The sequence below is a fragment of the Calypte anna genome, chromosome 9 (genome assembly GCF_003957555.1).
Source record: "Calypte anna isolate BGI_N300 chromosome 9, bCalAnn1_v1.p, whole genome shotgun sequence".
NCBI classification, from domain to species: Eukaryota; Metazoa; Chordata; class Aves; order Apodiformes; family Trochilidae; genus Calypte; species Calypte anna.
In genome coordinates, this window is record NC_044255.1 from 8,647,098 (window position 1) to 8,670,357 (window position 23,260).

The 23,260-nt window shown below is 46.0% G+C and overlaps 1 protein-coding gene across 1 annotated transcript; it reads right to left on the reverse strand.

Annotated features, from left to right (window-relative positions):
* Positions 1 to 1,110: 1,110 nt before the first annotated feature.
* Positions 1,111 to 21,917, reverse strand: EHHADH (enoyl-CoA hydratase and 3-hydroxyacyl CoA dehydrogenase). Its single transcript, XM_030456225.1, has 7 exons — positions 21,751 to 21,917; positions 19,207 to 19,310; positions 18,366 to 18,538; positions 15,610 to 15,721; positions 15,177 to 15,281; positions 10,642 to 10,983; positions 1,111 to 3,541 (listed from the first exon to the last, which is right to left on the reverse strand). Exons 1-7 carry the CDS (start codon positions 21,822 to 21,824, stop codon positions 2,271 to 2,273), a joined length of 2,181 nt encoding a protein of 726 aa, XP_030312085.1. The 5' UTR covers positions 21,825 to 21,917; the 3' UTR covers positions 1,111 to 2,270.
* Positions 21,918 to 23,260: the final 1,343 nt, after the last annotated feature.

Consider the following 23,260-nt stretch of genomic DNA (forward strand, 5'->3'; position numbering starts at 1 on the left):
AAGCTGTTACTTTAACAACTTACCAAAGAGGCTCCCAGAACAGGCTGGTGCTTCCATGCTAGATTGCATGTCAGCAGACACTTTGAAGGCTTTGAGGCAGGTTGCAGGGCATGGGCAGCTGCCCTGTGGGGCTGGTGGCAGGGGGCTGCAGTTACCTTTCGGTGTGCACCCACTCCCACAGTCAGCAGAGCAGTTGAGGGGCTCTCGTGCCAACCACGGGGAGCCTTGCATCTGCCTTTGTGGAGCTGCAAACACAGCCTCTCAGCACCAGCAATGTCACTGGGGGCTGGCTGGGGCGTAAAGCAGATGGATCAATGCTGTGCTGCTTTGGGCAATGCCAATTTACAAATAAACTTCTGTCAGGAGAGACATTGCTAGCAGGCACAGCCTCTGTTCTCAGCAGTTTCTGTGAGGAGAGATGAGAAAGGGAATGGGCACATCAAATGCACCATCAAGAAGGTGCTGGAGGTGAGGGAAAGCATTTTGACTTCAGTGTAGAAGCTGGTGGGTCTTGATGTCCTGAGACCTGCATCTCTCCTGCAGAGGAAGGGCTCCCTCTCCTCTGCATCCCGCTCCCACTGCAGGGGGAATTCCCCTTTCCGAGCTCGTCTCCTGCATGGGTGAACCCCATGGCATAAGCCACAGGAGAGGGAATATTTTCCCGGGCAGTGCCTCATGCCCAGAGCTGTCCTGCAGTGACAGGACAGCCTCCAGCACCAGCCAGGGCTGTTGTGTAACTTGTCACACGGCTTCTGTGTGCATGGAAGCAGTGCTTCACCTTTGCCGTGGCACACACAGGGATGTGGGGAAAACTGCAGCAGTTTGCTGGGCTTAGAGTTTCTCTGGTCCTGGAGAAAAATCCTTCCTGGAACCAGGTGCTTGGCTTGTGACAGCTGAAGGGTTTCCTGCCCTCAGTTTGGCATCCTCACCCACTGCAGGACAGGGAATGGCAAAGGGCAAAATAAGGCCCATTTAGAAAAAAAAGCAGCATGCAGCCTTTTCAGACAAACTCCTCCACAAACAGGAAAATAGAGAAGTGATGGAGGTAGGTGTAAAGAAAGAACAAGCTCATTTTCCTTTTTCTGCATTTCCATGTGGTATATAATGTCATCAAATAATCCAAACACCTTTATTAAGATAAAAAGCAAAAGTTATACATTCAATTATAATCTTCCTGAAAAGGGAACCTAGACTAACCTATTCCCCACACTGGACTGGAAAATACATTCACTAGGCACAAGAGATGGGAGACTGTCCCAAAACCTCAATCCTGGAGCAAGTTTGGCTCACTGTCTCTGTATTCTCTGCTAGAGATCTGCTGCCTCCCTGCCTGTTTGCAGCAATGTTCCTGCCCTTCTCTGTGTGCCTCTGACCATTTGAAAACCTGGTAAGTGCCAGGCCAGGCTTCAGTCGAGCCCGTTAGAGCATGCTGAGCCCCAAGACCTGGTATCTCTTGGCAGTCAAGATAGAAGGAGTGATGGCAACACAGATCCACGTTTAAGAGATGCCAGAAGATGTTTCTGCTTGGACAAAGCTGAGTGGGGATAATGATATTGGAGGATGGAGCCTGGATGCATAAGTCTGGTCATGAGCCAACACCACAGGGCAGGTCAGTCAGGTTGATGTGTTTGTGGCTTTTCTGTAATTTATTAGAATGATCCCTGCAGCAGGGAAGAGGGATAGTACCTGTCCCTGGCTCTCTGCCCAAACCTGCCCTCTCCGATTCATTTGATGTTTCCCCTGGAAGGTGTTCCCTCTCCCCCAGATGCGGGAAGGGAGCAGTCTCCAGCTGGCTGGCTTTGGGTGAGCCAGGGACCACAGTGGAGGTGGGTAGCACAGGTAAGACCAGAACAAAAATGAGAACCAGAATTAAGGCAGGATCTAATAGATCCAGATGGTCTCGGGTGAATTGTGATCATCTTGTCTTCCACCAGGATGTGCTGTGCAGGCTTTGGATGCTGCTCCCTCCCTTCCACCAAGACAGAGTGAAGAGGTGTGCAGAGGATCTGAAGGCAGAGCAGAATGAGATGGGCCTTTACACAGCAGTGTGCAAAGCAGGGGTAAGAGGAAAGGTGAGTGATGGCAGTGGTTACCTGCAGCAAGAAGGAGACTGAGCTGAATCACTGGCCAAAGTCATTCTCTGCAAAAGCCCAGGAAGGTCAGTGACATTGCTTATGAACTTGTAGCCCTTTGTGTTTGGTTGGAAAAGAGGATGCAATTACAGCACCTGTTTCCCCAGGGCAGCCTCCAGCACTTAGGCAGTGGAAGGATCACAGCTTGTTTCTCTGTTGGCCAAAGTAGGACACCCACTCTCTGAGGGGGGGGCTTCCCAGAGCCACCAGCTTTTTCAGCAAGGTGCTGGGCTGTAGGTCAGGGACATCAGGGTGGGCCTTGGAGTATTTCTGCAGTTTAGCCAGAATATGAGGGAGCCCAACAGTGGAAGCATAGAACATGGGGCCTCCCCTGTGCTTTGGCCACCCGTAGCCATAGATATAAATGACATCCAGGTGCTCTGGGCCAGAAGCTATTCCCTCAGCCAGGATGTTAAACCCTTCATTGATGAGGGAAAACAAACACCGCTCCAGGATTTCCTCCTGGTCTATAAAGCGGGTCTTGATGCCGTGGGTGTCTCTGTACTGGGCCAGGAAGTTGTGAATCCATGGATCTGCCTTGGCTATCCTGCCCCCAGCCTTCTCATACTGATACCAGCCCCTGCCAGTTTTCTGCCCAAACCTGCCATTCTCACACAGCAGATCTGGCAGTGGGCTGTAGCGACGGCCGTGCCGCTGGCGGGCGGGTGTTCCCGGAGGTAGCGAGGCCCCAGTAAGGCCCTGGTCCTCCCGAGACCTCCAGCTGACATCCAGCCCAGCAAGATCAGACATTTGGAAAGGTCCTATCTTAAACCCAAAATCTTCAAGAACCTGATCTACGGCTTCTGGTCTGCTTCCTTCCTCTAAAAGGAAGACTGCCTGTTGAACATACGGAAACATCATCCTGTTCCCAACAAACCCAAAACAATTCCCTACCACCACTCCAACTTTTTTCATCTCTTTGGCTAGCTGCATAGCAGTGGCAATGGCTGTGGGGGATGTGTGATGGCCATAGATTATTTCTAATAACCTCATCACATGAGCAGGGGAGAAGAAGTGTGTGCCAATAACCTGCTGTGGGCGGCTGGTGGCGGAAGCTATCTCATCAATGTTCAGGGCTGATGTGTTTGTACACAGAAAGGCCCCTGGCTTGCAGATTTCTGAGAGCTTGTGGAATATCTCTTTCTTTAGTGCCATGTTCTCAAACACAGCCTCAATAACTAGATCTACATCCCTCAACACATCAAAGTCCACAGTGAACTGAAGACGTGCGGGGTTACGGAAATCCAGGGTTTGGGTGCCCCTCTCCATTTTCATGGCCTCGTGTTCCAAAAGGAGCATCACAGCTTTTTTTCCCATGTTCAGAGACTCCAGATTCTGCTCGAGGGCTACCACAGGTATGTTGGCCTTAACAAGAGAAGTCACAATGCCTCGGCCCATTGTTCCCAGCCCTAGGGACAAAAGTGAGACAGAATCAGAGACTGAATAGAAAACATTACAATTAATCACTTTGCAGTAGTACTGCCTTTGTATCTCCTGGATAAAAAAGCAGAAGCCTATGCAAAATGAGTGGTGCACAGATAGGAAAAAAAACAACCCTGACAACTGGGAAAAAGGAAGGTGAATTTCCCCCTTCAGTGAGCCTCAGTGTCTGAACAGCAGTAGCATAAAGACAAGCTTCCAAAATATCAGTGGGATTCACTCCAGTGTGTGCAGACCATGTGATTCATGTCTTCTCCCTTCTAAGTTTTATATCTGTGGACACCAGCATCACTTAAGAGCTGGAACCTGGGGATCAAAGACAGGAGATCTGAGTTTCAGCTTCAATCTTGTTAACATCATTCAGCAGGCAGTTTCATAAGGAAGCTCCACTCTGAGAATATCACTGCCTCTCTGTTCCTGTGAGATGGTCCTTTATGGGCACGCATGGAAGCATATTAGTGGAAGCAGACATCCACAGATTTATTTTTTTTTTTAACACCAGCAAAGCTCAGATAATTAGTTTCTCCCTCCTTCCAAGCTTTCTCTTTGTCCCCTTCCTCTTTTCCCTGGGCTCTTCACTGTGTAATTTTTGAAGCAAACAAAATTCAGCTGATTTTGGGCTCTGATCTTCTCTAAATTTTGTCTCCAATGTCTTGTATGGAAGCAACTAATGTCTAGGATGGAACTACCGATGTTCTTAATCCAGATTTCAACATCATCTATGTCCTTTTTAATCACTCTGGAACATCAGCAGCCTTTTGTTTGCAGATTGCACTTGATATCAGGCATCTCTGCCCACTGGGAATTCTGCAAGTCCTCCAACACAGGCCATCCCTAACTTCTGAAGGTTTTTGAAGACAGTTTTCCCTGTCCAACCACGCAGTCACAGTGCTCACCCAGAATCCCTGTAACTGAGCATCCATTCCAGCTGTATTTTTTTTATCCCTAGTATCCATAAGTGTGCCACCACCCCCAGGAACATTAGAGTAGAGATTGCTGGCTTGATTCCTTCCCTCCTTTTGAACCCTTCCACCAGCTCAACCTTCCTGTACATTAAATGAAGCTGCAAACTTGTATTTTCCTGTGATACAAACCCCACACTATTTATCCTGCTCTCCCATGATGGAAGCTTTTTAGACTATGTTAACACAAACTAGTAAGAGAAGACCAGCACAATTTTACCAGCATTAAAAGTGCAAAGCACATAAACGGGAGGATTATTAATATCCTAAATAAAGCAATGACTAGAAAAAGTACAGGTTTCTTATAATTCTGTAAAAATAATTTTTTAAATCTAGGCTTACAAACGAAACTCAGCTGAACAACTAAATAGGAACAAGAGGATTAAAAAAATTATCTAAAGCAGCTTTGTAAAGAGGAGCTGAAATTATATCATCATTTAAACAACTTCCAACAGCCAAAGTCAAACAAGGTAGGATGTTTTTCCTGCAAGCTACCCACCCATGGTGTAGTTCTGTCCACCCTCAGCTTGTGCACACACAAGCCATTTGAAACATCCTCTGTTTAGCCACAAGGAGAGAGATTTTACAAACATCACTATGTGGCAGCCTGCTTGTAGACCAGGACACTTCCAAGCAAATGCTGAAGTTCCTTTCTAGGAAATTAGATTTGCTATTTCATAATCAAGTACTATGAAAAGCCAATTTTAAAATAAGACTAGAATAACATAAATCAGTTCTGGTGTTCGAGTGCCCATGGTTTGCTGACTGAAAAGACCCTGGACACAAATTCCTCCTCCCACTGTACACAGGACTTAGAGCCCTGGATGTGGTAGCAGGGACTGTTAGAGGAGTCTTTACCCTGTCCCTGGTGAGCTGCACGGACTCGGGCAGTGTGGGAGGGTAGCTCCCCATCTCATGCATAGCCACCAAGCCTCATCTTTAAGGCTCTCTTTAGACATCAAGGGTCTGTAGTTCTACATCTGGGTTTTTTGTGATTCCCTCTTGGAGTCTCTTTTCTTTCCCAGAATTTCCATGCTCTACTAAGACAATAACACCCACATCCTGGGCCTTATCAGCTCCTGCTCCTCTCAGCTCCAGACTCAGGACTGAACCTTTAGCAGCTCCTCTCACAATGTGAACATGCTGCTTCTTCCTAAATCAAACCTCTTCCAAGAGCAGAGGTTTTCCAGCCTTCTTTTCAATGGAAGTTCTGCAGTGAACTGAATCCCCTGTTTGCTCTCATCCACATGGAATATGGGTTCTGCCATCTAGGTTTTATCCATCCCATGAGAGACAGGCATACATACTGGTAGTACTTCACTTTCTAGACCATGGGAATAGGCTTATGGATAAGATATGAGCTTGCCAAGCTTGTTTCTGACCTAGAAAAGCTGTTTCTCAACTCACTACATAACTCTTCAGTGGCCTGTATGAAATGATGTTTAATGAAGCTGGCAGAGAGAGTAATGAAAGCCCCAAGGGTTTTGTTACATTCAAGCTCACACAGCATGACTCCCCTGGAAATAATTTCTAAAATTGGGCTATAAACCCAAGGAGAGATTTGGCTATCTGGCAGGGAAAGAAGCAGTTTGGAGGACTCCTCTTTTCAATTTTATAGAGTCTATTGATCTTGGGGAAGAATATGTTAGAGTTGAAAAAGTGGTAGGGAATCACTGAGCCTTTTCTGTGTAGAAGGCTGTAGAAGAAAGAGAAAGGGAAATGTCTCATGCTCACCTCACATCACACAAACTGAAACACAGCCAGGAACCACTCCAGAATTTCTACTGTATGTGCTGTTTTTTTCCTCAATACCGCTCTCATTTCCCCCAAACTAGGAGAAAAAAACTTTATATGCTTAAATTCCACGCAGGGGATAGTTTTCAGAGCTGTGTTGCCATCTTTCATGCCCAAGGCACATCTTTTAAAAGAAAAATCAGATCTGCTTTGGGATAAAAACTAGTGTTGAGCCAGCTTGCTTCTAGTCTTTTGTTGTGAAATGTAGATTTGACATTTAAATAAAACTGCACTTGAACCCATGTCATTTCGGGGATATGACAAATCCATTTGCTGGGCAAGCTGAGTGAATAATGGCTGTTAATAATTGATCTGTCACATGAGGTACTTAGAATATGGACAATCCTGCAAAACTGATTGAAGGAACTTAAAAACAAAGTTCAAAACAAATTACCTTGAAATACATGGAGAGCAACTCATGTACTGTCAGACACACTGGAGAAATACAGATCAGTAGAAAATATTCCAAACTGTAATGAATATTTGGACTTTCAAATGCTGGGCAATGGAAATACTGTTTTATAGATTGCTAAAACTATGCAAAGACTGTTCCACTTTCCCTGCTAAAAACAACAATGAGCACTTGGTGGTGGAAGACTGCTGCAGACTGGAGCTGCTTCTCTGTCTGACTATGTCAGTGTATCAGTTTCAAGCAGAAATAATGTGATACTCAAGGCAAGCAGGGAGCTTAAGAAGGGACAGAGATGAAGTCTTTTTCCTGTGTGATGAGAAACCAGAGAAAGTGTAAAGAGGTGGCAGCTAAGAGTTCAGCACAAGCAGGAACAAATCAAGTAGGTGACACTGCATGTGGTTGAAGTCAGCCAAGGACAGCTAAGCCAAGAGCAGGAGGGGTCCCACCTTGCTGGGATCTAAAACAGATGCAGCATCTTGCTCTGACTGTAAAGAGGAGCTGAAATTATATCATCATTTAAACAAGTTCCAACAACAGTGCAGTGCAGTGCAACACCTCTCTGCAGTGATCCTCTCTGGATCACCTAGGTAGACTCAGGACTTACATGCAAAAAATTACCCCTAAGATTTTGATTTCCAGTGCTGCAAGAAGGTACTTAAGATCAAGAATGTGAAATTATGAAATACTGAACAGCATGGTACTGGCTGGAGAATGACTTTTTGCTACAGCAGCCTGAAAGAAAAAAAAATATTTTGTTGGCATTGTGTTCTACACCTGTCTCTAACAAACTTGCAATTTCCCTGATATCAAGTCAAAATAGAAGGAAAACCTTCCACAGGAAGCAGAAAAAGCAGTGACAAGTGGGGTGGCAGAAAGAAGGGATGGAAAGCAGTGACACTGAATGTGGTGTGGGATTCAGAGTTGAAAGGAGGTGATCAATAACTTCCAGAAGAGGTGATGCCACTCATCAGATGAAGTATAAGGAGAGGAATCAGCACACACCAGGTGACTTGTAACTGTGGGCCATGGGGGCTGTAGTGACAGAAGCAGTGATTCAGAGAACACCTTACAGCTGGGGAAGGGTCAAGGCCCTGTGAGCACTGAGGAGCTTTAATGATCCTGACAAGCTGCAGCTGGAGTGTCTACCCACACCCATTGCCCATGGGCTTCTCAGACCCATTTAAGATCAGACCTGGGCTTTTATTTCTTTCCTGAGCTGTGCTGGAGGAGGTCTGGTGTCTTGCGTCTTGCTGGGGCTGTGGACACTGTTGATCCAGACCTCAGTCTGCAGACTGGCTTCCTAACTTTACCTTGGAACAGCATCAACATGTGAACTTTGCTTGAAGATCTGGCCAGAGTCTTTGGGTCTGCCCTGCTTGCCTTATTCAGGTACTGTAAATAATTGCTGCAGCAGTGGGTTGTGCTGCCATCCAGAGGGAGAAATGGGCTGGATTGGTACTTCATGAAGTTCAACCAAGGGAAGAGCTAAGTCCTGCATCTGGGAAGGAAGGGTCTTCTGCACTAGTGTCTGGAAAGCAGCTCTGCAGAAAAGGACCTGGGGGGTTCTGGTGGACACCAAGTTGACCTTGAGCAGCAATATGACCTTGTGGCGAGGAAGGTTAATGGTGTCTGGGGCTGCATTCCTGCCAGTCCCACTGGCAGGGAAAGGGAGGTGATCCCTTCTACTGGTGGGACAATGCCTGGGTTACTGTGTCCATTTCTAGGCTCCCCAGTGCATGAGGGAGATGAAGTCACTGGAGTGAGCTCAGTGAAGGGCCACTAAGATGAGTCAGTGACTGGAGTGTTTCTCCTATGAGGAAAGGCTGAGGGAGCTGTAACCCCAGCTCAGAAAAGGCTTAGGGGAATCTCATCAGTGTGCACCAGACACCTGAGGGGAAGGTGCACAGAAGATGGAGACAGACTCTGTTAGGTGGCCCCTGGTGATGGAACCAGAGGCAAAGGGCACAAACCGAAATACAGGAAGTTCTGCTTGAACATCAGGAAACACTTTTTCTTTACTGTCAGAGTGACTGAGCACTGGCACATATTGTCCAAAAAGATTGTAGTCTTCATCACTGGAAATATTCAAAAGCTCTCTGGATGTGATCCTGGGGACCTGATTCTAGGTGACACTAGGTGGCAGAGGGGTTGGGCAAGATGACCTTCAGAGGTCCCTTCCAGTCTCAAAAATTCTGTGATTCCATGATTCTGTTCTCTTGGGAGGTGTTTGGCTCCCCATCCCTGGGCCCTGGCTGCTCCTTGTCAATAGAAAATTAACAGGATGGGGTGAGTGTGGCTGATATGCAAGTTGGCTGATACCTTGAGCATACTAAGAAGAAGTAAGGAAGAGCCATCTTGGAACCTGGTCTTGGTGTAATTGCTCCTAGAAAGCTGGATCCAGTTTGGCTATGCACACTTTATGAAGTGTTGAAAAATTAGGAGAAACCTAGAGTGTGACAGCTTGTGTTGCCCAGGAAAAGTATCAAAACACTTGGTTTATTCTGCAAAAAGTATGGCTTAACTTGAGCATTGTTTGTACACAAAACCACTGAAATATGGGAGTAGAGATTGGGACAGCTTCAGACCAGAGTTCAGAAACTTGTCTGGAGATGAGATGCAAATACTTAATGCAATGGATGGAAGAGTAAGCCTTGCCAGTTCAGTTTGGAACTGAGATACAGGCTGTGTTTCTACTAGAAACTTTCTACTAGATATTGTTTTTGTCTTTAGAATTCTCTCTAGCTCAGTTTCAGCACCAAAATAAGCAGATCAGATCTAAACAGCCCTTCTGGCTAAACTTCTATTGTGACAGGGACTTAGCAGATTTATTCTGGCATGTTTTAGCAGTATGTAGCAAAGAATGCCCATTCCAGGCATCTGATCTTTCCATCACAACTTCAACACAATTACTTCCTGCCAAAGCACAAGCTGCAATTCCTGACAGGTCAGTCCTGCACATGTCCAAAGTACTCTGCCCTTCAAATCAACCTGGCAATAATTCACATCTCTTTACCTGAAGGCTGCAACAGCCACAGATCCTCCTCAAAAGGCTTGTAGGCCAGTGTTTAAAACCCATTTTCATTGGAAATATGGCATAGCAGCTAATGAAGAGAAGGGAACTTCCACAGAAATGTATTTCTGAGGCCTAAAATGAGCTTTCAGAGCGCTTAAAGTGAGTGCACAGAGCCCTAAGAAGTACCCAGGGAAGAGCATGTTGATCTGGTGAGCTTTCCCTGGAACTGAATGGATGTTTTTCCAAGTGCTCCATTACTTGTCTAACCATTTTTGAGTGCTACTATCGACAGGCAGAGCTGAAAGATAATTATTTTTTTTAAAAATCTCAGCAGTGCATCAAAGGTTTTATTTAAATTGCTCTTATAAAAAATTAATGAAGGCATCATCTTGCTGGGCTACAAAATGGCAGGAGTAGATCCCAGTGAGATGAAATCTTCTTAAAATACAGCTGTCAAAACATTTTTGTGTTAATATATCCCTGAGTGACTCTGTGCACATACACTTGCAGTACAGAACTAGACCAGGAGGAGGAGGAGAATTTCATGCAAACCTGCTAAAAACATGGAGCAAGGGTAGGACTCGATGTAGCATTGTTTAAAAGGGAACTGACTGCTCCTGATTCTGAAGCTGACTCTGAGGTGAGAGGAAGTTACTCTTTTCCAGAAAGAGGTGGCATCAGGGAAGAATCTAGAGCCTTGCCATCTGACCTTCTTTGAGCTTAATAATGCAGTGACAACTTCCCTCCTTGCATGTCACCTCCAGGTGTGGTGTATCTCAGCCTGTGATGGGTACCAGTGACTGCCCAGTTCTACTCATCCCACCTCCCCCTTCAGCTCTGCTGCCACCTGTGCATTCAGCAACCCCAACAGCTTTTCCATTCCCTCACCTATCACAGCTGCTTTGTGGATGGGCTGAGGGGAAGCACTTTTCCATGAAGCTCCAGTGGGTGTTGTCCACTTCTGCACAGCTCTCTCTGCAAAGAAGGAATACAGCAGAGCTTGGGCCTGTCCTGAAGTCAGCAGCACCATGAAAAGCTCTCTCTCCTTCTTGACTCCATCAGCAAAGGGCTGCTCTGTGGCAGTTTTGACTGCCTGGAAGCACAGTTCTGGAGCCAGGAATCCACGGGCCTGTTTCTTCACCTTCATGAGAGCCTGGCTGAGAAACGCTTCCATGTTGGGCAGTTTTGGAACTGGCTTCAGGCTGAGCCTGCGGGGTCCCAGTGGCTGGCCTAGGGGTAGAAAAATGGAGTTACAGAACAGAACATCCACACATGGAAGACCACAGATTTTCACCCCTTTCTACATAGGCTGGGAATGCAATATGCCTCTTCCCTCCTAAGCTGATTGCACTAGGGCTGGCAGGGCAGTGACTGGAGTCTAAAACTGAAGTGACATTTTTCTTCAGCTTCTTGTTTGCTCTGACAATTACAATTTTCCAAGTCCCTTCTTAGACTTCAAACAAAGCAAGGTTTCAGTTTCAAAGAAGTAATTATTTCCTTCCTTTTCTCAGCTATGCAGAGTGCCCTGACTTCTCCAGTTCTCTTACCCCCCAGTCCCAGCTGCCACATTCATGAGGCTCTTTCTATAAGCTGCAGTACTACACTATTCCTCCAGTATTGTTTAATACTCAGTGCCCAATCAACTTTGCCAGCCAGATACATTCCAGCCTGGGTCCTGACCTGGGCATTTATAAGAGAGACTAAGAACTATACCCTGACTTCAGTTCTTCCCTGACAGCAGGAGTTCCTCCATTTAGTTTGGGACTAACCAAGAGGACAGCTCACACAGCATGAGTTGGGGAGCAAATGAATAACAAGGGAGGGTTCATGCTTCTCTGTCAGCAAGGGGTGAATCAAGCAGCCACACAAACACCTGAGGCTCATTACAGACAGAGGTTGCTATGGTGACACCCAGACAGGATTTTAATTGAGAGAAGTTGGTTACATTTCAGATGCCGAAATCTTCTCCATCCTCTTCAGAAGTACAAACCTTGGTGCCTGCTGCAAGACCCCTGATCTGTCCATACTCAGGCTCTTCCTGTACTCTTAATGGCAGCTTGCCTCAGTAAAGCCCATGGAGGAACAAGATCAGAAATTCAGGATGCAGCCCCTAATATTCCAACATTTTCATAAAGACCCTGTTGCCATCATAGCCACATCCAGATCATTAACTGTGCAGCTGCAATGACTGCTGCAGTGCTTCTCCTAGAAGCACCCAGGACCATCACCAGTGCAGGATGGCAAGTGGACCATGCTACTGGAGGGGTCTTAAGCTGATAAACACCGTGGTGTAGGGTTTTACTTCCCTCCCTTTTGTTGCAAACTTAGCCCCCGGAACATGCCTCCTTTCAAGGTATCATATTGCATACAGCTCCCATTTTCTTCCTGCTCTCTGAGTTAGGAAGGTGCTGGTGCATCAGCAGAAGCCTTGGCAGCAAGAGATTTGCACCCAGGATGCTGAAGAGCAGCAGTAATGTCAGCTGCAGTAATGACTGCAGTAATGCAGTCGTGGTTGCCCACAGAACATGTCCTGACTCCAGCTCTTCCTCCAAGACCAATGTTTAAGAGTAACAGAAACATGAATTTCCAGGATGAGCTAAGATACTAATTTCTTGAACTAAATGTCTTCAGTGCTTTTTAGCTGAGCCCTTTAGAGGACAGGGATGAATGCTGGCTGTGTGAGTAGCTTCTCATGTAATCAGGGTTCATAAAAACAATGTTTTCACACTGACAGTGAATATAGTTTGTGTCTGCCAGAAATGGAGGATTTAGTCAGGATAATGTTCCTTAATTTTGGAATCCTTTGTTTCTCCCCTAAATGCATGCTTTTAACTCAGAAATGCTCTTTATCCATGGTCCTTAATTTAAGACTGAAACAGTGGGTTTCACTTAATCACTAGTGGAAACCTCAGGTTTGCAGAAAGCAGATCTGGTGGCTGTAGGGCCACTTAAGACTCTGCAGAACAAGGGACTTGATGAGGCTTTTCCACATCAGAGATGTCAGAAGAATACTACTGGGAGCCATTAAGAATGTTTTCCAGATAGAAAATAGTACCTGTAAGCACTAATGGGGGGACATGAGGCAGTTCCTCAGAGTAAAAAAGAAAAGTAGCTCTCCTCAGGGTCCTGTAATAAAACTATTATTTAGCTATAAGCTAAATAGATTTTGTGAAGTGTTTCTACAGCATCTCCACGCAGTGTCTTTGCTTCTGCAATGTTAATAAGAATCAGGGGCATCCTTATGAGCAGGAAAATACGATTTAAATCCAAACCTGGAAAGAAGAAATCAGTGTGGGACACTTGCAGCTTGATTTCTGAAATCCAAGCAGCAGAACATAATGAGCAGTATCAGACATCAGTGCTGCAGGGAAAAGTGTCACCCATATACAGATACCTACTTTGTTTTACCAGGGTGTGTAGTCTAGGTGGCACAAAGGACAGATCAGGTCTCTAAAATTTCTATCGGCAAAAGCAACAACAAAACCCAAATGATCCCAGAGGACCCTCAGGATATTACAGGACTCCACAGTCAGGAGGCAGGGCTAGCCCAGTGGCCTTCCTACTGCACTGAACTGCTTGTCAATTTCTGGGACACAAAGCTGAAACTGGACCCCTGCTCCTCAGGCCTACAGAAGGCCAGTCCAGCTTGTGTCAAAGTAGCACATTGCTGTACCTTCTGCCTAAAAGGTGTAGCCAGAATCAAGAGCCCTGGAGAAAGATTAAAATACCTTTGGACTGTGCATCTTCCTAGCGGTGATGATGCACCCAGGGCCCTTGCAACTGTAATCCAAAGCCTTTCTCCAACACTCTTCATTTCCAGCATGCAAGTATCTGTTCCTCTTTGGGGTTTTATGAGACTCGGAAGAAACACATGCTCCCTCCTCAGTTATTCTTAGCAGCTTACAGTCAGAAACTCCTGATCATCTTTCCATGTAGAGCTTAATACCTGTGGGACTTGAGCTAGGCTAAAGCAAACTCATTTTTCTTGGCTCTTTGGTGGTACTTCAGTGCTCTGAGGAGACAGTCAAGGTCAACCAGCAGATGTGGTCAGAAAGCAGGGGATGGTAATCTACGAAGAGAAAGCTTCTAAGGAATCTGTTCCACAGAGGATCAGCAGCCATTTTCTCCTCCTTCCAAGAAATGCTCCGAGCAGGCCGGGAAGAGATGGACAGAATGAGCTGCAAGCTACTGCGCGAGCAGGGACAGAAAATTTTCAATTTTGGGACGCCATCATGTGGACAAATTTTGTAATGCAGCTTTGCATTCGTGCAATGACTTTCCAGCACATTCAAAGAAAAGAACATTCACCTTGTCTCCAAGGTCTTAGCTCTTGTCTGTTCCTTCTAACAGGCAAGAACTGTGCCTTCAAGGGTGAAGATTTTTTATTTTTTTTTTGCCTGAAGAAGGCCAAGAACAGATGCTCACTTCCTATCTGCCTTAGATAATTACTGCTTTCCGAAGAAAAATGTAACTTGGAATTAAGAATGGTCTCTGAGTATTCCTACAACCATTTTTTCAAGGCACTGTTTCAGAACTCTTTTTGAAGTTTTTCTTCATTAGGAATAAGCTGTGAAAATGTATGGATGAAGTTGGCTTCCCAACATACCTGCCATACAGGTAACTCTATCAACTGTATAGAATGGAAAAGCATTGTCTGTAAAGGCCACGTAATGAAAGCAAAAAGGGTCTTTTTTGGTTCCTTGCATGCATCTGTGACAGAACACCAGATGAAATCCTGATGGAAGTCAACAGTCTGTTTCTACAGGTACAAAAAGATTAGTAGTGGGAATAATATCTTGCGTATCACCTTGGAGGAAAACCTCATGCTGCACAAGGAATGATGTTCTTCCTGTGTTACCTTCAGTGAATTTGATTTTGCAGTTACTACATCTGGGGAGGGGGGCAATCTCTCCCCTGTATCCACAGGCCAGTTCCTTATATAGCAGCTAAAGCACTGGAGACAGCATAATTTCTGGACTCATGGATCATTAAGCTGGGCTAAGGATGTGCCAGCCCTCTCCACCAGAAAGTTATTTTTGATCAGCCATTATTGATAGTGCCACCAACACATAGGATACCAGCTGTCATCTGAAACTCTGTATGGCAAGAGCACATACTCCCCAAAATCCATTGAGTGCATCAGCCCAGAGGATCCTGTGAGTTTGGATATGCAATTAAGGAGCAGGAGGATTTGATATCTATCTGCTCTCTGAATCCTCTGAATTTCTACTGTTCCCCAGCATCTGAATTCTTCATTTCAGACAACAGAAAACAAATACTGCAATGAATCCTATCTTTTATGGATGCCCAAACCCAACGAATGGAGCACAGAAATTGGGGCAAACTGGTGGGCTTTGTTCTGACTCTCTCCAGCCCTGAAACATCACCATTATTTCTTGGCATTGCTGGAGTTCTTTCCTCACCAATCACTTCATTTGCCAAGCGAATTGCTGCCTCAACTGTGTCTTGTTCCACAACTCCATCAACCAGGCCCAGCTTCAGTGCTTCAGTTGCTGAAATGTGTCTTCCTGTGACAAAAAGATAAAAAAAGGTGTCTGCAGTGGGGCATGGTAGGAAATTTCATTCTTTTACACCTGATCAAATGACCTGTGAGTAGCTGGCTTCAAATATGAGAGATGCTCATCATCAGCATTACTAATTATGTGCTGGGAAGCAGCTGTGGAACACCAACCAACAGTGGTTGCAAGCTGTTGCAACCAACAGTGAAACAAGTTGGTTGTTCCACCAACAGTGGAAGCAAGCTGAATTTCAACCCTACACAGTTAATTAATCACTAAGCTGGTGGTGTGACTTAGTGCTGTACTCTTCTAGACAGGGCAAGGCACAATACTTTACCTGTAGTGATCAGATCCAGAGCAGCTGGCACCCCAATCAGTCTGGGCAGTCTCTGAGTGCCTTCAGCACCTGGAAGTAACCCAAGGATGACCTCTGGTAAGCCCAGCCGTGCCTAAAATGAAGCCAGATTCAACAACAAATCTAATTAGAGTGATAATTACAAACTGAGCAGAATTTAGAGGAAAGACAAACAGACCTGCCAGGCAAGACACTTCAGACAAAAGCCCATACAGCCATTTCAAGAGCCTGTGTACAAATACACAGGAAAAACATCACCTTTGGAGGAGTGCACATGTGCTGGCACAGGACAGGAGGAGAGGGCCACCAGCATCCCCCAGACTGACACCTGTAGACCAGGTTGTTACTACCAAACAACAGTTGTTGTTACCAAATGCTGGAGGACACTCTGTATGACCTAACTGGCCCTTCACTACACTAATTCATGGAAGTTTAGTAAAGGAAAATTGGTACCACTCACATACTGAGCTCTTCCCTGATCTTCCTTCATATGTGTTTCCTTCAAATGGTTCTCTGTGCACTTGACGTTTAGTAAGGATATAGCAGAGAAGACAGGGGCAGCAGAGGTTTTCTCTTAAGCCATCTAGATTTTGTTGCCTTGTTGGTTTTTTGTACATTTTGTTTGTTTGTTTGTTTGTTTTGTTTCTTTTGTTTTTAATAGTTTGCACATTTAGATTGACTCCAAATCGCTTTGGGAAGAGCACCACTTAGGGCACCCACCTTAAGTGCCCTAAAAAGGGCACTTAAAGGGTGATGCACACTGTGTATGATGTATACTGTTACAGGAACCCACAGTCATGGCGAAACTGTGGTTCCCACTGCAAAAGAGAGGAGATGGCCCTATCAGTGAAGAGCCTCCACAGGGAAACCTGGAAAAAAGTGGATCAGCACCTCTGAATCTTGAAGTAGGGGATTTTGGGCCCCTCAAAGACAGCAGGACATTGAGTTGCTGGAGCAAATCCAGAGAAGAGCAATGGTACTGGGGAAGGGTCTGGAGCATAAGTCTTATGAGAAACTGCTGAGGGAACTGGGGGTGTTCAGCCTGGAGAAGAGGAGGCTGAGGGGAGACCTCACCACTTTCTACAACTCCCTGAAAGGAGGTTGGAGTGAAGTAGGTGTTGGCCTCTTCTCCCAAATCACTATGATGAGAGGAAATTTACTTCAAGTTGTGCCAGGAGACTGGATATTAGGAACAACTTGCTGAAACAGTGGTCAGGTATTGGAACAGGCTGCCCAGGAAAGTGAGGAAGTCGCAGTCCTTGGAGGTGGTTTTTTTTTTAACCCAAATGTGTAGATGTGGCACTTTGGGACATGGCTTAGTGGGCATGGTGGTGTTGAGTTGATGGTTGAAGATTGTAGATTTTTCCAACCTGAATGATTCTATGATTGTAAGAAAAAAGACAGATTGCTCCTTAAAAGACTCTTAAACCTGTTTTTAGTTCAGAGGGCTCCTTAAGGACTCAAAGCTCAGAGGGAATCAAACCATTAAATGCCCTGTGTTAGCTGAGTTTCTTCTACCTATTTAAACTAGGCCACTTCTAGAAAGAAATGCAAAATTCACAGGGCTGGGGGGAAGAGGGGGTGAGGAAATAAAAGGTAGTGCTGCATGAGCCAGTGAGATGCAGCCATTTCCATCAGAATATAGATAATGACTACTGAGACTTCGGGCAAATTAACTTTTTAGTGCAGCTTCTGTGCAGCCATCTTATTCTACTAGCTACAAATTAGTTTTATACTGAGAAATGACTTGAAAATAATCATATGATAAAGCTTATGAAAGCATGTAAAGGTAGTGTTGTAGGCTAAAATTCCTGTAGCTATAAAGCTCCCTTCCTCTGAGCAGATGACCCCAGAAAAGGCACCCTGTCCTCCTGCTCTCCAGAGGCAGCCCCCCACCCTGCCCATGGCTGTACCCAGATGCCTCTCCAGTTTTCAGCATGTGTTACTGTCCTGGTTCGGGCTAGGATAAAGGGGATTTTCTGTCTTGTACTTTTGCTTTCAGCTCAGTCTCTTGTAAGTAGTTGCACTTGCTGAAATTAACAGCAATTTTCTCAGACAGTGTCTGCTACTGGAACTGATAACACTCAATGTTTATAGTTACTGCTAGAGACTGGTGTGCAGAGCCAAAGACACTGCTCAGTTCTGAGGAACATTTTACCCTCCAGAAGGAGTAAAGAGGTCCCACCTGAACCCCTTCTTTGGGGAGGATCGGACAAGATAGATGCCAGAATTGACAAAACAGAGTATTCCATCCCATACACCTCATACTCCGTATAAATTTGAGGGATCACAAGGCTCAAACCCCTTCCTGCCCTTCCTGCTTCCCCTTCTTTTCCTGTGCTTTGCTTTGGCATCCTGGGAGGATTCCATCCATTCCTCTGCCTGTAGTCCTGATCCATTCCATCCTGAATCTGTGTGTTTCTGCCTCCAGCTCCCAACTGCTGCTGACTCCAGAATTCCAGCCTGGACTTTCCCAGGGCTGCCCTGCAGCCTCTGTGGTGATGTGAGAGTTACTGGAGGAAAGGGGGGAAGAACGTGGGATCAATTTTCCTGTATATATGTATAGATTGAGTCATTTTCCCTATTTATCATTACTGTTTCATTAAAGTTGTGTAGTTTAGTTCACAACCCATAAGTCTCTCTCCTTTATTGTCTCTCCATTGTAGGGGAGGGGGATTAATAGAAAGCATCTGTTATTCGGTTTAATTGCTGGGCCAGTGTTAAACCTTGACAGCTACCTTCACGTGTGCAACCCGATAGTGACAGCCAAGTGCCAGCTCCAGGCCTCCTCCCAAGGCAAAACCTTCAATGGCAGCCACCACAGGCTTCTGGCTCCTCTCAATGAGAGACACGATGGGGCCCAAGGCAATGCCATTCCTCTTTGTAGAAGAAAAGCCTCGGATGTCAGCTCCTGAGTTGGGACAAGGAGACGAAGAGGAATTAGTGAGGAAGGCAGCGACTGGAACCATCCCTCCCCCTGTGCCATTGAACATAGCTCCTCATGGATGATCAGGTCCTTGCAGGGCATACTGCTGGCAGGAGAGGGGTTAACAGGAATCCAACCCTTTTGGCCCTGTGAACCTATTTCAGGGAAATGCTGAGTGAACAGATACAGAGTAACTGTATAATAGTAACATAGTATAATGATCACGCAAATACTACAGAAATTTCCTTTTTAATTAAACAACAGATTCTTCCCAGGACTGGAGAAGATCTTTACTCACAACTGCCTCACCCCAGGTAAGGTCCGTGCGCTGGACCAGTTGGTGGTCCAGAGATTTTATCCAAAGAAAGCTATGGAGAATAAGGAGGCACCAGTGCATTAGGGAGATGAGCAGCTGTCCTTCATTCCAGCATGAAGATGTCAGCTTGTTCCTGGCCTGGAGAGGCCACCTTGTCATGTGGCCCATGTCCATTGTGGCACAGAAGAACAGCAAAAGCTGACTGTCCTGTGGCCATTTCCAGCCAAATCCCAACTGTTACCAGCAGTGTTTTGAGGCAGAGACTCTTCAGACATGGTGGGTGGAGAGTGTTTCCTGGTTTTCTCAGGCTGCTTTTGATGAAAATTGTCTTTCTTACCTGCACTGAATTTCCCATTTTCGCCATAAAACACAATGGCTTTCACTGAAGGATCTGCATCTGCTCTCTTCAGCCCATCCTCTAATGCCTGGAGAACTGCCAGACTGAAATAAATGAGAGATTCTGTGAGTAACAATCAGTTATATCAGTTATATCACCCTTCCAAGAGCTCTGTGGATGAATACAGTGTCCCAGTGAAAAAGAGCAGTAAGTCCAAGCAGGTCTCTCCCCTTATCTGCCATCTGCCACAGCCTCTCGGGGTGAATCCTTTTGTTGGTCTCCCTCTTGCTTCAAAGGGAAGCACCACAACCCACCAAGCTCACCACTGCTGACCTATCATTCACTTTCTGGAGAATTTCCATCTATGACATTGCTTAATTCCAAAGCAAGCAGCACAGGGAAATGTTCTTTTCAAAACACATTTTATGAATTAAACATTCAGATTTTCAGGAAAATAGTTTAGTGTAATTGAGCACTCATCATTTGGAGAGAGGGAGCAGCCAGGTCTCAGCTAAAAACTACCTGGTGACAAGTATGAGATAATTATTTATTCCTTCTAAAACAGTTTTTGTAACGTGCTTCTACCCTGTCCCTTGTGCCAGCAGGGCCCCTCATGCTATTGCACAAGGAGCTGATACAGAGAGCCAGGCTGCCTGACAAACCAACCCAAACAAACTGGTGTTTCATCCTGTTTTATCAAGGATTTGATAAAAAAAAAAAACCCAAAACTGTCTCAAGGAGAAAAGTTAAGGCTCCTTAGACACATATCTTCACTTTCTGTATTTTGTACTTCTTGTGATAAGAATGGAAAGTTTACTGTGGGCGCAGCCTGGAAGTTTTCATTTGCCCAAGCTGGTCTGGGGCACAGAAGGTCCAAGGCATGTCTTGCTCCCATATTTCCAGTTCATCTAATCTCAAGTCACTCTGAGTTTGTTTCCCTATAATTATCTGGGGCCATGAAAATTATTTTACTTCACTTTTAACCTTGTTGCAAAGAAAGAGTGAGCATCCACACTTAATGCAGAACAATGTATTTTGCTACAAAATTTTAGTTCCTACTCATGCTCCTCCTTGACTCTTTCAGCTTCTTGTTAACAAACCTTTTTCCTTACAAGTTCAGCATAACTGCAGTGGATTATTTTTGACTGTCAATAGACACTATGGTCACTGTTACAGGACAGCTCTTTTGACTACAGCTGCTTAAAAAGCCCGTGTGGTACTCAGAACTAAAGAAACTAAAATACACACCTTATAACAAATTCTGTGAAGCCAAAAAGCAGGTACATCCTTTTAAAAACACATGAGAAACACAAATTCCAGGGTTTCCTACAGGCTGGTGTTTGCCTTTGTTTTTTCACGGGCTTGCATTTCACAGAAGGGACCTCAAAAGATCCTGGAGTCCAACCCCCCCCTGCCAGAGCTGAGTCACCTACAGGAGGTCATGCAGGAACATGTCCAGGTGGGTTGTGAATGTCTCCAAAGTAGGAGACTCCGCAACCTCTCTGGGCAGCCCTGGCCAGGATTCTGTCACTCTCACAGTGAGAAAATTTATTCTCATGTTTATATGGAACCTCCTATGCTCAAGTGTGTATCTGTTGCCTCCTGTCCTATCACCGGGCATAATTGAGAGGAGCCTGGCACAACCCTCCTGGCTCTCTCCCTTTACATATTTATAAACATTAATGAAATTGCCCCTCTCCTCCAAGCTGCAGAACCCCAGCTCCCTCATCCTTTCCTCACAAGGAAGATGTTCTACTCCATCATCTTGGAGGCTCTGCCATGGACTCTCTCAAGCAGTCCCCTGCCCTGGAACTGAGGGGGAGATTGTCCTGGGGTCTTTCTTGACCAAGATGAGTATTTAGAAGTCAACCCCTTACTCATTTTCAAAGGCAGATGAACCACCCCTGCTTTGGCCAGCCCAGGCTGTGGTTTACCCTGGGTGCCAGCCCAGGTTGATCCACGTCTGGTCCCTACAGTGCCCTTTGCCCTGTGCTGGCTCCGGGGCAACAACAGGCCCAGCAGGCAACAACAGCAGGGGCAAATCTATGAGAAAAAGTTGGGGTTTCACTCATGAGCTCTGCTGGAGCTCCAGGGTGGAGAGGCTGAACCGCAGTGGGTGGCTGAAAGCATCATCTTGATGCTTAAAGACCAGAAAGTGAGGAGAAGCATGAAAGGGTTTTTAAAGAGCATGCAGGGAAGCTGAGAGGAAGGACAGACTGATAGCTTGATATCTCTCCTGAAAAACCAAAGCAACAAACAAACCCCCTCACTGGAAATTACAATAAAGAGCGGACTAAGCAGCAGGTACCAAAGGTTTTGCAGAGGTGCAGGTGCCGAAGCCGTGCTGGGAGAGGCCCCTCAGCCAGGATCTTACCGGGCTGGGACCCGGAGGGGCCTCACACAGGCAAGGGGGGCTTAGAAATGAGGAGGAAAGGAAGGAAATGAGCGAACTCCCGTCCCGCTCCCCAGGGGAGCGCCAGCACTCGGGGCCCAGCCCGGGAAATGGCTGCCGGGGGCTGCCGGCGGCGGGAGCCCGAGCGTTACCTCAGGGTGTTGAGTGGAGGGTTGTGGAGCCGGATGGCAGCCACGGCGGGGCTGCCCCTCGCGTTCTGCGCCATGCTCAGCGCCCACCGTTCTCTCCGGGCAGCTTTGCAATGCCCAGCCCAGCCGGGGCGGGACGGTAACGGGGCGGGTGCTGTCCCGGTGAGGCGGCGGATGGTGTGGGTGTGGAATCACAGAAGCTCACGGGTTGGAAGGGACCTCTGGAGGTCACCCAGTCCAACCCCCCTGGTAGAGCAGCGTCACCCAGGGCAGGAGACACGGGTACGCATCCACGTGGGTTTGGAAAGTCTCCAGAGAAGGAGACTCCACAACCTCTCTGGGCAGCCTGGGCCAGGGCTCCTCCAGCCCCACAGTGGAAAAAGGTTTTGCTCAGATTGGGGTGAATTTTCCTACGTTCTGGTTTACATCCCCTCATCCCTTCACAGCGCCACCGACAAGAGGCTGTCCCCTTCTTCTTGACACCCACTCTGGGGATACTTACAACCATTAATAAGATCTCGGTCTTCTCCAGCCCTGGGTCTCTCAGCCTTTCCCCGTACACCAGGTGTTCCAGCCCCCTCATCATCCTCGCAGTCCTCTGTGTGAAGATTTCTGTCCCAAGAACTGCTCCTGCTGACCTGTGGAAAGCAACTTTACAGCCCGTGAAAGGTTCTAAAGCAGGGATGGTTTATTACAGGGGGGGTCTCTCCTCCTGCTAATTGCAGACAGCTATTTATCACGCAAAATCATACGTATGTATTACAATAACACGCATAAGCATTCAAGAAGCGTTGGTTATTCAAATCAGCCACTAACATAAGTTTCCATCCATCTGTCTTCTGGTGGTCGTGGGCAGGGATTTTCTGGAGGAAGGCTCTGGGTCTTCCTCAGGGTGTTTTTTTCCCTTTAGCTGAGTTGGCAGGGCTCCACACCACAAACCTGGTGGATACTGTATGCATGTATAGGCTTCACTTGTAGCAACTGCTGCTGTTACTGCTGCTGGGGTGGAGCTCTACAGCTCTTTTGTCACTTGTCAAGTAATTAAAAAAACAAACACAAAAAACAACCCACCCAAACCCAGGGATAGCATGTTGCAACCTACTTGTAAAACATTTTCCCTTGTAAAACCAAAACAAAATGCATTTTGGGAGCTTATAAAAATGCTGTAAATAATGCCCTGGAGTGCTAAGTGATCATTTGTATTTTTATTAACCAGAATGAAAACAAATATCACTCTGAGTTGTATTTTCAGTTCATAATTTACAGGCCTATTTTACTTGTCCTTTAGCAATGTAACTGCTATAGATCTGACAAAATGGGACCCTTCTAACCATGAATAAACACAGAAGAAAACAATTCACAGGAAAACTCAGTGACTCTACAGAGCCATTGAAAGGATCAAGTACGTTTTACATTTTTTGTTTGTTTGTTTGTTTGTGTTTACTTTAAAGTTTGGTAGTGAGAAGAAGAAATGCATTTAAGTGTATACAGCAGAGGAAATTTAAGTCTTTGT